At 40.8% G+C, this 12,524-nt stretch overlaps 1 protein-coding gene across 39 annotated transcripts in view; it reads left to right on the top strand.

Annotated features, from left to right (window-relative positions):
* TTN (titin) overlaps positions 1-12,524 on the top strand; it is a 244,262-nt gene that overhangs the window by 216,329 nt on the left and 15,409 nt on the right. For all 39 annotated transcript variants that reach the window (XM_054210417.1, XM_054210392.1, XM_054210385.1 and 36 more), the window contains 20 exons: positions 2-298; positions 402-989; positions 1,091-1,393; positions 1,541-1,837; positions 2,300-2,587; positions 2,675-2,974; positions 3,066-3,368; positions 3,557-3,862; positions 3,972-5,738; positions 5,834-6,130; positions 6,690-6,977; positions 7,069-7,368; positions 7,448-9,514; positions 9,596-9,898; positions 9,984-10,289; positions 10,383-10,673; positions 10,793-11,092; positions 11,199-11,504; positions 11,751-12,056; positions 12,146-12,427. In XM_054210417.1, coding sequence (XP_054066392.1) covers positions 2-298; positions 402-989; positions 1,091-1,393; positions 1,541-1,837; positions 2,300-2,587; positions 2,675-2,974; positions 3,066-3,368; positions 3,557-3,862; positions 3,972-5,738; positions 5,834-6,130; positions 6,690-6,977; positions 7,069-7,368; positions 7,448-9,514; positions 9,596-9,898; positions 9,984-10,289; positions 10,383-10,673; positions 10,793-11,092; positions 11,199-11,504; positions 11,751-12,056; positions 12,146-12,427 — 9,495 coding nt within the window. The remainder of the gene's footprint in view (position 1; positions 299-401; positions 990-1,090; positions 1,394-1,540; positions 1,838-2,299; positions 2,588-2,674; positions 2,975-3,065; positions 3,369-3,556; positions 3,863-3,971; positions 5,739-5,833; positions 6,131-6,689; positions 6,978-7,068; positions 7,369-7,447; positions 9,515-9,595; positions 9,899-9,983; positions 10,290-10,382; positions 10,674-10,792; positions 11,093-11,198; positions 11,505-11,750; positions 12,057-12,145; positions 12,428-12,524) is intronic.

Here is a 12,524-nt window from a genome sequence, read left to right as displayed (position 1 = left end):
GAAAAACCCAGCCCACCAGAAAAACTTGGCATAACAAATGTCACAAAGGACAGTGTTTCTCTTTCATGGCTAAAACCAGAGCATGATGGTGGAAGCAGAATTGTGAGCTACCTCATTGAAGCTCTTGAGAAAGGACAGCAGAAATGGGTTAAGTGTGCAGTTGTAAAGACAACTCATCATGTTGTCCATGGTCTTAAGGAGAATGTTGACTATTTCTTCAGGGTGTCTGCAGAAAACCAAGCTGGTTTAAGTGATCCTAAGGAACTACTGCTCCCTGTTACAGTTAAAGAACAATTAGGTATGCTTCCTGACGTGAGACAAAAGTTGATACACATTAAATTGGATTCATATTTAAAAAGAGAGAACATTTTTTCATGGTTTTAAAATGTTTTCTTTTTCAGAATCTCCTGAGATCGACATGAAGGGCTTCCCTCATAACACTGTATATATTCGAGCAGGATCAAACCTGAAAGTTGAAATTCCAGTTTCTGGAAAACCAGTGCCAAAGGTGACATTGTCTAGAGATGGTGTTCCACTGAAACCTACCATGAGATTTCACACAGAAACCACTGCCGAAAGTCTCATCATTAATCTTAAAGAAAGTGTGGCTGCAGATGCTGGCAGATATGACATTACTGCTGCCAACTCAAGTGGCACCACAAAATCTTTTGTTAACATTGTTGTGCTGGATAGACCAGGTCCTCCTGTTGGTCCTGTTGTCCTTAGCGATATCACTGAAGAGAGTGTAACACTCAGATGGCAGCCGCCAGCTTACGATGGTGGAAGTCAAGTTACCAACTATATTGTACTGAAAAGAGAAACAAGTACTGCTGCTTGGTCTGAAGTATCTGCAACCGTTGCTAGAACTGTTATCAAAGTTATGAAGCTCACAACAGGAGAAGAATACCAATTCCGCATCAAAGCTGAGAACCGCTTTGGCATCAGCGATCACATAGACTCACAGTGTGTGGTTGTCAAGCTTCCTTACAGTAAGTAATATGCTTCTCATGCTATAGGTCAGTGTTTTAATGCTCTGATGTTGAAAATAATAATTTTGTTGACACTTAATCACGTCTTTTGATATCATCAGCTACCCCTGGCCCTCCTTCCACACCGTGGGTCACGAATGTCACCCGAGAGACTATTACTGTTGCATGGCATGAACCAGTCACTAACGGCGGCAGTGCAGTCATTGGATACCACCTGGAAATGAAAGACAGGAATAGCATATTATGGCAGAAGGCTAACAAGACCCTCATTCGCACAACTCACTTCAAGGTCACCACCATCAGCGCTGGCCTTATCTATGAATTTAGAGTTTATGCAGAAAATGCAGCTGGCGTTGGAAAAGCAAGTCACCCTTCTGATCCAGTCCTTGCAATTGATGCTTGTGGTATGTATTCCCTAGAAAATAAAGCCCAACCATTTAAGTAGTGGGTTTTTGCCTTTTTTTCCCCCCGGGATATTCCGTCCTGTACAGTAAGCCAATATCCAAAACAGCTGTTATTCATTAGAAATACTCTTATGTTTCCTATTGCAGAACCACCAAGAAATGTTCGTGTGTCAGATATTTCCAAGACTGCTATCACTCTGTCATGGCAGAAGCCAGCATTTGATGGTGGTAGCAAGATCACTGGATACATCGTAGAGAAACGTGATCTTCCAGATGGCAGATGGACAAAAGCTAGCTTCACCAATGTTATTGAGACTCAGTTCACAGTATCTGGTCTGACACAGAATTCCCGCTATGAATTCAGGGTCTTTGCTAAGAATGCGGTTGGTTCCATTAGTAATCCCTCAGATGTTGTGGGTCCCATCACATGTGTTGATACATATGGTAAGTGTTTTGCAATAATATGAGAGTACCATTTTGCGGTACTAGGCAGCTTAAAGGCAGCACTGTTTTGTAAAACCATATTCTTTTAAATATGAAAGGCTAGTTTACAGTGATTGACTCATTAAGCTTGAATGACTGTAAGCTATTTGGGCATGACTGTAATGAACATTTTTGGTTGTATATGCATTTTTAAAGTCTTATTCTTTGAGCAACAGAAATCTGCCCATGCCCCATAGCCAAAGCGGTTATATTTATACATATGATTGCTTTCTGTGCCTGGTAGGATTAGTTCTAACTTGTTCTAGGTTTATGATTTAAGTTACATATGCTATCTTTACTTTGATTGGTAATTATTAAATGCCTATAACTATTAGCTTAAATAAAGAACAAATGTTTTTGGTTTTATTAAATACAAGTCTAAAATAAGTATGCTTTTAACTTATTCTTATTTTTTTTCTTAAGGTGCACCTGAAATCGATGTGCCACCAGAATATACAGAAGTGGTGAAATATAAAGCAGGAACTTCAGTTAAGCTAAAATTAGGCATCTCAGGCAAGCCTATACCCACAATTGAATGGTTCAAAAATGGCAATGAGATACAAACCAGTGCACTAGTGTCTATTGAAAACACAACAGAATTTGCTTCTGTACTTATCAAGGATGCAACTCGACTCAACAGTGGCACATATGAATTAAAATTGAAGAATGCCATGGGCTCAGCATCAGCCCATGTTAGAGTACAGATACTTGGTATGTCTTGAGATACAACTGTATTATACTATTAAGCAATAATTCAGTAATAAATATTTAACATCTTCTTTCTTCTGCCTTCCACAGACAAGCCAGGACCCCCAAGCGGACCTATACAGTTTAAGACAGTCACTGCTGAAAAGATTACAATAATGTGGGACCCACCAGCAGATGATGGTGGTGCACCTGTAACACACTATGTTGTTGAAAAGCGAGAGACAAGTCGGGTTGTATGGTCTTTAATTTCTGAAAAACTGGAGGCGTGTATCATAACTACAACAAAACTCATCAAAGGAAATGAATATGTGTTCCGTGTCCGTGGTGTGAACAAGTTTGGAGTTGGTGATTCACTGGAGTCTGAACCTGTTATAGCCAAAAATTCATTTGGTAAGCAATATATAAATAACTAATGCAACTGAAACGTGTTGTGTATTATTTGTAAGTAGTACTGATCTACTGACTTTTTTTTTTAACTCAGTTACACCTGGACCACCTAGTGTACCAGAAGTCACAATGATAACCAAGAATTCTATGACCGTTGTCTGGAATAGGCCCAGTGTTGATGGAGGCAGTGAAATATCAGGATATTTCCTTGAGAAGCGTGACAAGAAGAGTCTGAGTTGGTTCAAGGTTACTAAAGAAACCATTCGGGACACCAGACAGAAAGTAACAGGTCTGACTGAAAACAGTGAATATCATTTCCGAGTTTGTGCTGTCAATGCAGCTGGACAAGGCCCGTTCTCTGAAGCTTCTGACTTCTACAAAGCCGCAGATCCTGTTGGTAAGATAAAACGTACAGTATTTCTCATTGGTTAGAAATCAATAGACAATGAGCAATTAGGATGGGTTTGCACCAAGGGGCAGACCCAGGCAAACTGAGGGCAGATTTTATTCCTTTTTATGATTAATTGTAAATATGGCTTCTGTTTTCTCCCCCCCCCCCTCCCCCCTGTAAACTATCGCTTACAGATAAGCCGGGCTCACCGACAAAGCTGAAGGTTGTGGATACAACCAAGACATCTGTCACCCTTGGCTGGATTAAACCTGCTTATGATGGAGGAAGTCCAATTACCAACTATGTGGTGGAGAAAAGGGAAGGTGAAGAGCAAGAATGGACTGTAGTCAGTACTAAGGGAGAAGTGAGAACAACGGAGTATGTTGTATCCCACCTTCAGCCAAGTGTTAATTATTATTTCCGTGTGTCTGCTATAAATTGTGCTGGACAAGGAGAGCCTATTGAAATGACGGAACCCGTGCAAGCTAAGGATATTCTTGGTACTGTACATTTCAGTGATTTATCATTTTTCGGTGTTTCATTTTTTTTCAAAGCATTTCTTATTTTACTTTCCAAGTATGCACTATTAATTTTTATTTATTTCCACAGTGGCACCAGAGATTGATCTGGATGTTGCTCTCCGGACCTCTATTGTTGCTAAAGCAGGTGAAGATGTGCAAATAATGATTCCATTCAAAGGAAGACCTCCTCCCACAGTCACATGGAGAAAGGGTGACAAGAATCTTGGGAGTGATGAAAGATATATCATCCAGAACACAGAATCATCTACACTGCTTACTATTCCTCAAGTTACCCGAAATGATACAGGAAAATATGTTCTTACAATTGAAAATGGAGTTGGAGAAGCAAAATCATCATTTGTGAATGTAAAAGTACTTGACACACCATCTGCCTGCCAGAAGCTGCAGCTTAAGCATGTTTCTCGTGGCACAGTTACACTGGTATGGGAGCCACCTCTCATTAATGGTGGTTCTGAAATAACAAATTATGTTGTTGAAAAAAGAGATGCTACAAAGAGGGCCTGGTCAACTGTAACAACAAAGTGTTCTCATACAACCTTTAAGCTAACTAACCTGTCAGAGAAGACTGCATACTTCTTCCGTGTTCTTGCTGAAAATGAAATTGGACTGGGTGAACCTTGTGAGACATCTGAACCAGTGAAAGCTGCGGACATACCTGGACCTGTGAAAGACCTAGCCATGAAAGATTCTACAAAGACATCTGTTAAATTGCAGTGGACCAAACCTGACTATGATGGTGGTAGCATTATATCGGACTACGTTATTGAAAAGAAACTGCAGGAAGAAAAAGAATGGACATATGCAGGCACAAGCAAGAGCTGTGAATTTGAAGTTGAAAAACTTAAAGAGCTTTCTGTCATGGAATTCAGAGTCTTTGCTAAAAATGAAAAAGGCATGAGTGATGGTGTTACTGTTGGACCCATTACAGTGAAAGAACATATAATAACACCTGAAGCTGACCTTTCTGATATTCCTGGAGGTCAAATTGCAGTAAGAATTGGACATAACCTGCACATTGAATTGCCCTATAAAGGTAAACCTAAGCCATCAATGACCTGGCTCAAGGACAACCTCCCTCTTAAAGAAACTGAACATCTTCGTTTCAAGAAAACTGAAAATAAGATAAGCTTAAGCATCAAGAATGTGAAAAAGGAGCATGGTGGCAAATATAGTTTAACTCTTGATAATGTCGTCTGCAGAAAAACATTCACAATCACTGTCATCACTCTTGGCCCTCCATCTAAGCCAAAAGGACCTTTAAGACTAGATGAAATCAAAGCAGATAGTGTAGTTTTGTCATGGGAAGCTCCTGAAGATGATGGAGGGGGAGAAATTACTGGCTACAGTATTGAGAAGAGAGAAACTTCACAAATGAACTGGAAGCTGGTGTGTTCGAGTGCTGCAAGAACAACTTTCAAAGTACCAAACCTTGTTAAAGACACTGAATATCAGTTTAGAGTTCGTGCAGAAAATAGATATGGAGTGAGCCCACCTCTTGTCTCAGCAGATGTTGTGGCAAAGCACCAGTTTAGACCACCAGGTGCCCCAGGCAAGCCTGTTGTATACAACATAACCGCTGATGGGATGACCATATCTTGGGATGCTCCCGTTTATGACGGTGGTTCAGAGATTATTGGATACCACGTTGAAAAGAAGGAAAGAAACAGTATTTTGTGGCAGAAGGTTAATGTTGCGTTAATATCTAACAGAGAATACAGGATTACCGGACTGCTTGAGGGCCTGGATTACCAGTTCCAAGTATACGCTGAAAACGCTGCAGGTCTAAGCCGAGCTAGCGAGCCCAGCAAATTTACTTTGGCAGTCTCTCCAGTGGGTGAGTGAATGATCAATCGCTCATCCAAGGAAATAGTAGTCTTATAGGCTATGATGAGCAGTAATAAAAATAAATTTTAATTATTTTCCTTTCAGATCCACCTGGTACTCCTGATTACATTGATGTCACCAGGGAAACAGTCACCCTTAAATGGACCCCCCCACTGCGTGATGGAGGCAGTAAGATTGTAGCCTACAGCATTGAGAAACGGCAAGGAAGTGAAGACCGTTGGCTCAGATGTAACTTCACTGATGTCAGTGAATGCCAGTATACAGTTACAGGGCTCAGTTCAGGTGACCGATATGAATTCAGAGTGCTTGCAAGAAACGCTGTTGGTACAATCAGCCCACCTTCACAGTCTTCAGGCTACATCATGACCAGAGATGAAAACAGTAAGAATTATTTCTTTATATGCTTGTATTTGGTACAGTTAGAGCCTTGGGATGTACTGAATGGAAATGCAAGGCCAAGGGGGGAAGAATGTGTGTCTGAGGTCCTTCAGTCAACTCAGAGCATTGCTGTTTGTACTCCAAGGTGGGAGGGATAAATTAAAGACACAAATCTGGCAGACATTTGCCAGACATCAATTGCTGAAAGGCATGGCAAGCTACATTTCTGTTGGATAAGCAGCAGCAGCAAAGTTGGAAAGAAATCATAAACTGTAATATTCTGATGCACTGAATAATTTAGAAATGAAAATGTACCTCAGGTAGCTTGGCATACTGTAACAGCATATATTAATGGTGTCTTTCACCTACTGTTGATATGATGCACTGTGTGCTTACAGGAGAGATAAGTTTATAGTTCATATAATATCTGCTTTATAGAGAATGCTATTTTCTAAGTGAAAGAATTCTGTATATAGCAATCTTTTATAATTATTACCTTAAAAAGAGTAGCAGGAAAAAATACCTAGCTATATGGGAACTGAATTATCTTTTCCTTTTTTAGTTGCTCCTACAATTGAGTTTGGCCCTGAGCACTTTGAAGGCCTCACTGTTAAAGCTGGAGAGAGCATTAGACTTAAAGCTCTAATCAAAGGACGTCCAGTACCTAAAGTGACGTGGTTTAAGGATGGTAAGGAGATTGAGAAAACAATGAATATAGAAATAACTACAGCTATTGGATATAGTACAATCTTCATCAGAGATGCTACCCGGGATCATCGTGGAGTGTACACAGTAGAAGCCAAAAATGCATCAGGCACTAAACAAGAAGATATCACCTTCAGAGTACAAGGTACTGCACTAACACTTTCAGCATGCTATTTGAAAATACTATTTTATTCTAAGTGCCAGCAAATTATAATTATGAACCTTTAAAATTGCAGATACACCAGGAAAAGTTGGCGGACCAATACGATTCACAAACATTACTGGAGAAAAAGTCACATTATGGTGGGAGCCTCCGGCTAATGATGGTTGTGCTTCTATTTCTCACTATATAATTGAAAAACGTGAAACCAGCAGGATTGCTTGGGCATTAGTTGAAGATAAATGTGAAGCTTGCAGCTACACTGCACTTAAATTAATTAAGGGTAACGAGTACCAGTTCCGAGTCTCTGCGGTGAACAAATTTGGAGTTGGCAGACCACTGGAGTCTGATCCAGTTACTGCACAAATACCTTACAGTAAGTTTCCACCTCATTCTGTAGAAATAACTGTGGAGTTACCATCTTGTTTTTCTAATGACTTTTTTTCTTTTTTTAGCTCTCCCTGATGCACCAGGAACTCCTGAGCCTACCAGCGTAACAGGAGACAGTATCACACTCACATGGGCAAGACCAAACTCAGATGGCGGAAGCGAGATAAATGAGTATATTCTAGAAAGGAGAGAAAAGAAGAGCATGCGCTGGGTTAAAGTATCCAGTAAGAGGCCCATTACTGAGAACAGATACAGAGTAACTGGCCTTATTGAAGGCAATGAGTATGAATTCCATGTCATGGCTGAAAATGCTGCAGGAGTTGGACCTCCAAGTGACGTTTCAAAGCTGATTAAATGTAGAGACCCAGTCAGCCCACCAAGTGCTCCTAATGTTGTAAAGGTGATAGATACATCGAAGACTAGCGTAAGCTTAGAGTGGACCAAGCCAGTTTTTGATGGAGGCATGGAAATAATTGGGTACATCATTGAGATGTGCAAAGCTGATCTTGAAGCATGGCAGAAAGTCAATGCAGAGACTGTTCTTGCTACTAAATATACCGTTGTTGATTTGGAAGCAGGAGAACATTATAAATTCAGAGTTAGTGCTGTTAATGGTGCTGGCAAAGGCGAAAGTTGTGAAGTTCCTGCTTCAGTCCAAACCGTGGACAGGCTTTCTGCACCTGAGATTGATATCGATGCAAACTTCAAGCAGACTCATATTGTAAGAGCGGGTGCAAGCATTCGTCTATTTATTGCCTTCTCTGGAAGACCTGTTCCTACTGCAGTGTGGTCCAAAGCAGATGCTAATCTTAGCTTGCGTGCTGACATTCAAACAACTGATTCATTCAGCACGTTGACTGTGGAGGAATGCAATAGAAATGATGCTGGCAAGTATGTCTTTACTGTGGAAAACAACAGTGGAAGTAAGTCTATTACATTTACTGTCAAGGTTTTGGACACACCTGGTCCACCAGGCCCCATTACATTTAAAGATGTGACTCGAGGTTCTATTACTTTAATGTGGGATGCTCCTGTTCTGGATGGAGGTTCACGTATACACCACTACATTGTGGAAAAACGGGAAGCAAGCCGCCGTAGCTGGCAAGTGGTGAGTCCAAAATGCACTCGACAAATCTTTAAGGTCACTGATCTCGCAGAAGGTGTGCCATATTACTACCGAGTGTCAGCAGAAAATGAATATGGTGTAGGCGAACCCTGTGAATTAACAGAACCAGTTGTAGCCACGGAAGAACCTGCTCCACCTAAGAGACTAGATATTGTTGACACAACCAAATCTTCTGTAGTTTTAGCTTGGCTTAAACCTGATCATGATGGTGGTAGCCGTGTTACTGGATACCGTCTTGAAATGAAACAAAAAGGATCTGACACCTGGATTGAAGCTGGACAAACCAAACAACTTACTTTCACTGTTGAAGGCCTTGTGGAGAACACTGAATATGAGTTCCGAGTCAAGGCAAAGAATGATGCTGGCTACAGTGAGCCAAGAGAAGCTTTCTCTTCTGTTATTATTAAGGAGCCACAGATTGAACCAACAGCGGATCTCAGCGAAATAAGCAGACAGCTTATAACATGCAAGGCTGGAAGCACCTTTACTATTGATATACCGATCAGCGGGCGCCCAGCTCCAAAGGTGACATGGAAACTTGAGGAGATGAGGCTGAAGGAAACTGAGAGAGTGACCATTAAGACAACAAAAGACAGAACCGCACTGACTGTAAAGGATAGTATGAGAGGTGACTCTGGTAAATACTACCTCACACTTGAAAACACTGCTGGTGTGAAAACATTTACTGTCACAGTGGTAGTCATAGGAAGGCCAGGTCCTGTCACTGGCCCAATTGAAATATCATCTGTCTCTGCTGAATCCTGTGTGTTGACCTGGAAAGAACCTGAAGATGATGGTGGTAGTGACATTACAAACTACATTGTAGAGAAACGTGAATCTGGCACAACAGCATGGCAGCTGGTAAATTCCAGTGTGAAACGTACACAGATCAAAGTTACTCATCTCACAAAATACCAGGAGTACAGTTTCCGAGTAAGCTCAGAAAACAGATTTGGTGTCAGCAAACCCCTTGAATCAAAAACGATAGTTGCTGAGCATCCATTCGGTAAGTGAAACATTTTCCAAAATTTGTTCTTTTCTTCTGACTGAGGCATTTGTAATAATTAACATCTTTTTTTGCGTTTAGTCCCACCAAGCCCACCTTCAAGGCCAGAAGTCTATTCTGTGTCTGCAACTGCCATGGCCATTCGCTGGGAGGAACCCTATCATGATGGTGGCAGCAAAGTCATTGGATATTGGGTTGAGAAGAAGGAGCGCAACACCATCCTTTGGGTGAAGGAAAACAAAGTGCCATGCTGTGAATGCAACTACAAAGTCACGGGATTGGTGGAAGGCCTAGAATATCAATTCAGAACCTATGCTCTAAATGCTGCAGGTGTTAGTAAAGCCAGTGAAGCTTCCAGACCTGTAGTGGCTCAAAATCCAGTTGGTAAGTATTACTTTTAGAGTTACGTTGCTATTTAAGCTAAAATAGAATTGCATTTCTCATTTTTCTGCTTTATTTATTCCTTCAGATCCACCAGGAAGACCAGAAGTAACAGATGTCACCAGGTCTACAGTGTCGCTGAGCTGGTCAGCACCCCTTTATGATGGTGGAAGCAAAATTATCGGATATATAATAGAACGCAAACCATATAACGAATCTGGAGATGGACGCTGGCTGAAATGCAATTATACCATTGTCTCCGAAAACTTTTTTACTGTGACAGCTCTTAGTGAAGATGAAGCATACGAATTCCGTGTACTAGCAAAGAATGCTGCTGGTGTAATCAGCAAAGGATCTGAATCGACTGGTGCCGTCATTTGCAAAGACGAATACTGTAAGAAATATTCACTTGGAACAATTAAAAACATGGTGTTCTATTTTAGTACTGTCATGTAATTTGTTCTTAATATCTTTTTCCTTATGACAGCACCACCAAAGGCTGAACTTGATGCCAGACTGCAGGGAGAAGTTGTGACCATTAGGGCTGGATCGGATCTTGTTCTTGATGCAGCCATTGGTGGGAAACCAGAACCAAAAGTCTTCTGGTCCAAAGGTGACAGGGAATTGGATCTATGTGAAAAGATATCTCTGCAATACACCAGCAAACGAGCCATTGCAGTTATCAAGTTCTGTGACAGAAGTGATAGTGGAAAATACACTCTAACTGTCAAAAATGCCAGTGGGATGAAACAAATTTCAGTTCTTGTTAAAGTGCTTGGTATGTATCCCGTGATTAATATTCATACCTAGTATACTAAAAATCCACATTCTTTTAAATAAGCGTGAGATGGTTTTCATTAGCGGCTAATAAAAATATTTATTTTCGTCTCTACCCAGATTCACCAGGTCCATGCGCAGGCAAAATCACTGTTAGCAGAGTAACAGAAGAGAAATGTACTCTGGCATGGAACATTCCTGAGGAAGATGGAGGTGCACAGATCACTCACTATATCGTAGAAAGGCGTGAAACCAGCAGACTTCACTGGGTTATTGTTGAGGCTGAATGCCAGACATTATCGTGTGTGGTAACGAAACTCATTAAAAATAATGAATACATCTTCCGTGTGAGAGGTGTCAACAAATATGGACCGGGTGTTCCGCTTGAAACAGAACCTGTGATTGCCAGGAATGCTTTCAGTGAGTGTTACCACCTTCCATTCTGCATCAGCATTTGTGGAGTATTTCTTATAAATAAATGATTTGTTAAATGATAATTATTTCTTTCACCTTTAAAAAAAACCAGCTATCCCAACACAGCCTGGTGCTCCTGAAGAAGTGAGCGTCGGCAAGGAACATATCATTATTCAGTGGACGAAACCAGAATCAGATGGTGGCAGTGAGATTAAGGACTATCTTGTAGACAAACGTGAAAGGAAAAGTCTGCGCTGGACACGAGTGAACAGAGATTACACCGTTTATGATACCAGATTGAAAGTCACTGGTCTCATGGAAGGCAGCCAGTACCAGTTCCGTGTCACTGCAGTGAACGCTGCTGGGAACAGTGAGCCTAGTGAAGCTTCACAATACATGTTATGTAAAGAACCATCATGTAAGTTACCACATTTAAAACATATTTTAATATTTATTTATAATAATCGAGCACAAACCCATGTTGACACTTAGACTAAGGTACCCAAAAATCACGTATGATCTCGCTGAACTAATAACTGAATAAATGTAGAAGCAGTCATAGTTCATTTTAAATGCATTTCCTGGCATTAGGTGTTTAGAAATCATTTTTAACGGTAAAACATTTCCTGCACCAATGTGAAACGCATTTTCTTCTTTTTCAAAGATACTCCCGCACCACCTTCAGCTCCAAGAGTTGTGGATACTACTAAACACAGCATAAGTTTAGCATGGTCAAAGCCCACATACGATGGTGGCGCTGACATCTTAGGCTATGTTCTTGAAATGAAAGAAGAAGGTACGGAACAGTGGTACCGACCACATACAACGGCCACTCTGAGGAATGCTGAGTTCACCGTGACTGGCCTTAAAACAGCCCAGAAATACCAATTCAGAGTTGCTGCTACAAATGTGAATGGTATGAGTGAATTTAGTGAATCGTCAGCCGAAATAGAACCTGTGGAAAGAATAGGTAATTTGAAGACTTAATGTATATTTTAAGGAATAATTATATTTTCCTTTAGAACTACTAAAAGATTAATTAATTCCATGTTTCATCAGAAATACCTGAGCTTGAGCTTGCTGATGATCTGAAGAAGACGGTTACAGTCAGAGCTGGTGGTTCCCTGCGCCTAATGGTTTCTGTATCTGGCAGACCTGCTCCCGTAATCACATGGAGCAAGCAGGGTGTTGACCTTGTAAGTCGAGCTATTATTGATACTACGGACAGCTACAGTCTGCTTATTGTGGATAAAGTTAATCGGTATGATGCTGGAAAATACGTCATTGAGGCTGAAAATCAATCAGGAAAAAAATCTGCGACTATTTCTGTAAAAGTATATGGTAAGTACTGCTACAATTTCATATGGACATTACATCACTCGTGGTGCATGTTGCTCAGGAATAAGAGAGTCTTTCATTTCCAAAAGAAGTTTTCAGG

The sequence above is a fragment of the Rissa tridactyla genome, chromosome 7, assembly GCF_028500815.1.
Source record: "Rissa tridactyla isolate bRisTri1 chromosome 7, bRisTri1.patW.cur.20221130, whole genome shotgun sequence".
NCBI lineage: Eukaryota > Metazoa > Chordata > Aves > Charadriiformes > Laridae > Rissa > Rissa tridactyla.
The sequence above is the reverse complement of the archived record's forward strand: the minus strand, read 5'-3'. Positions and strand labels throughout refer to the sequence as shown.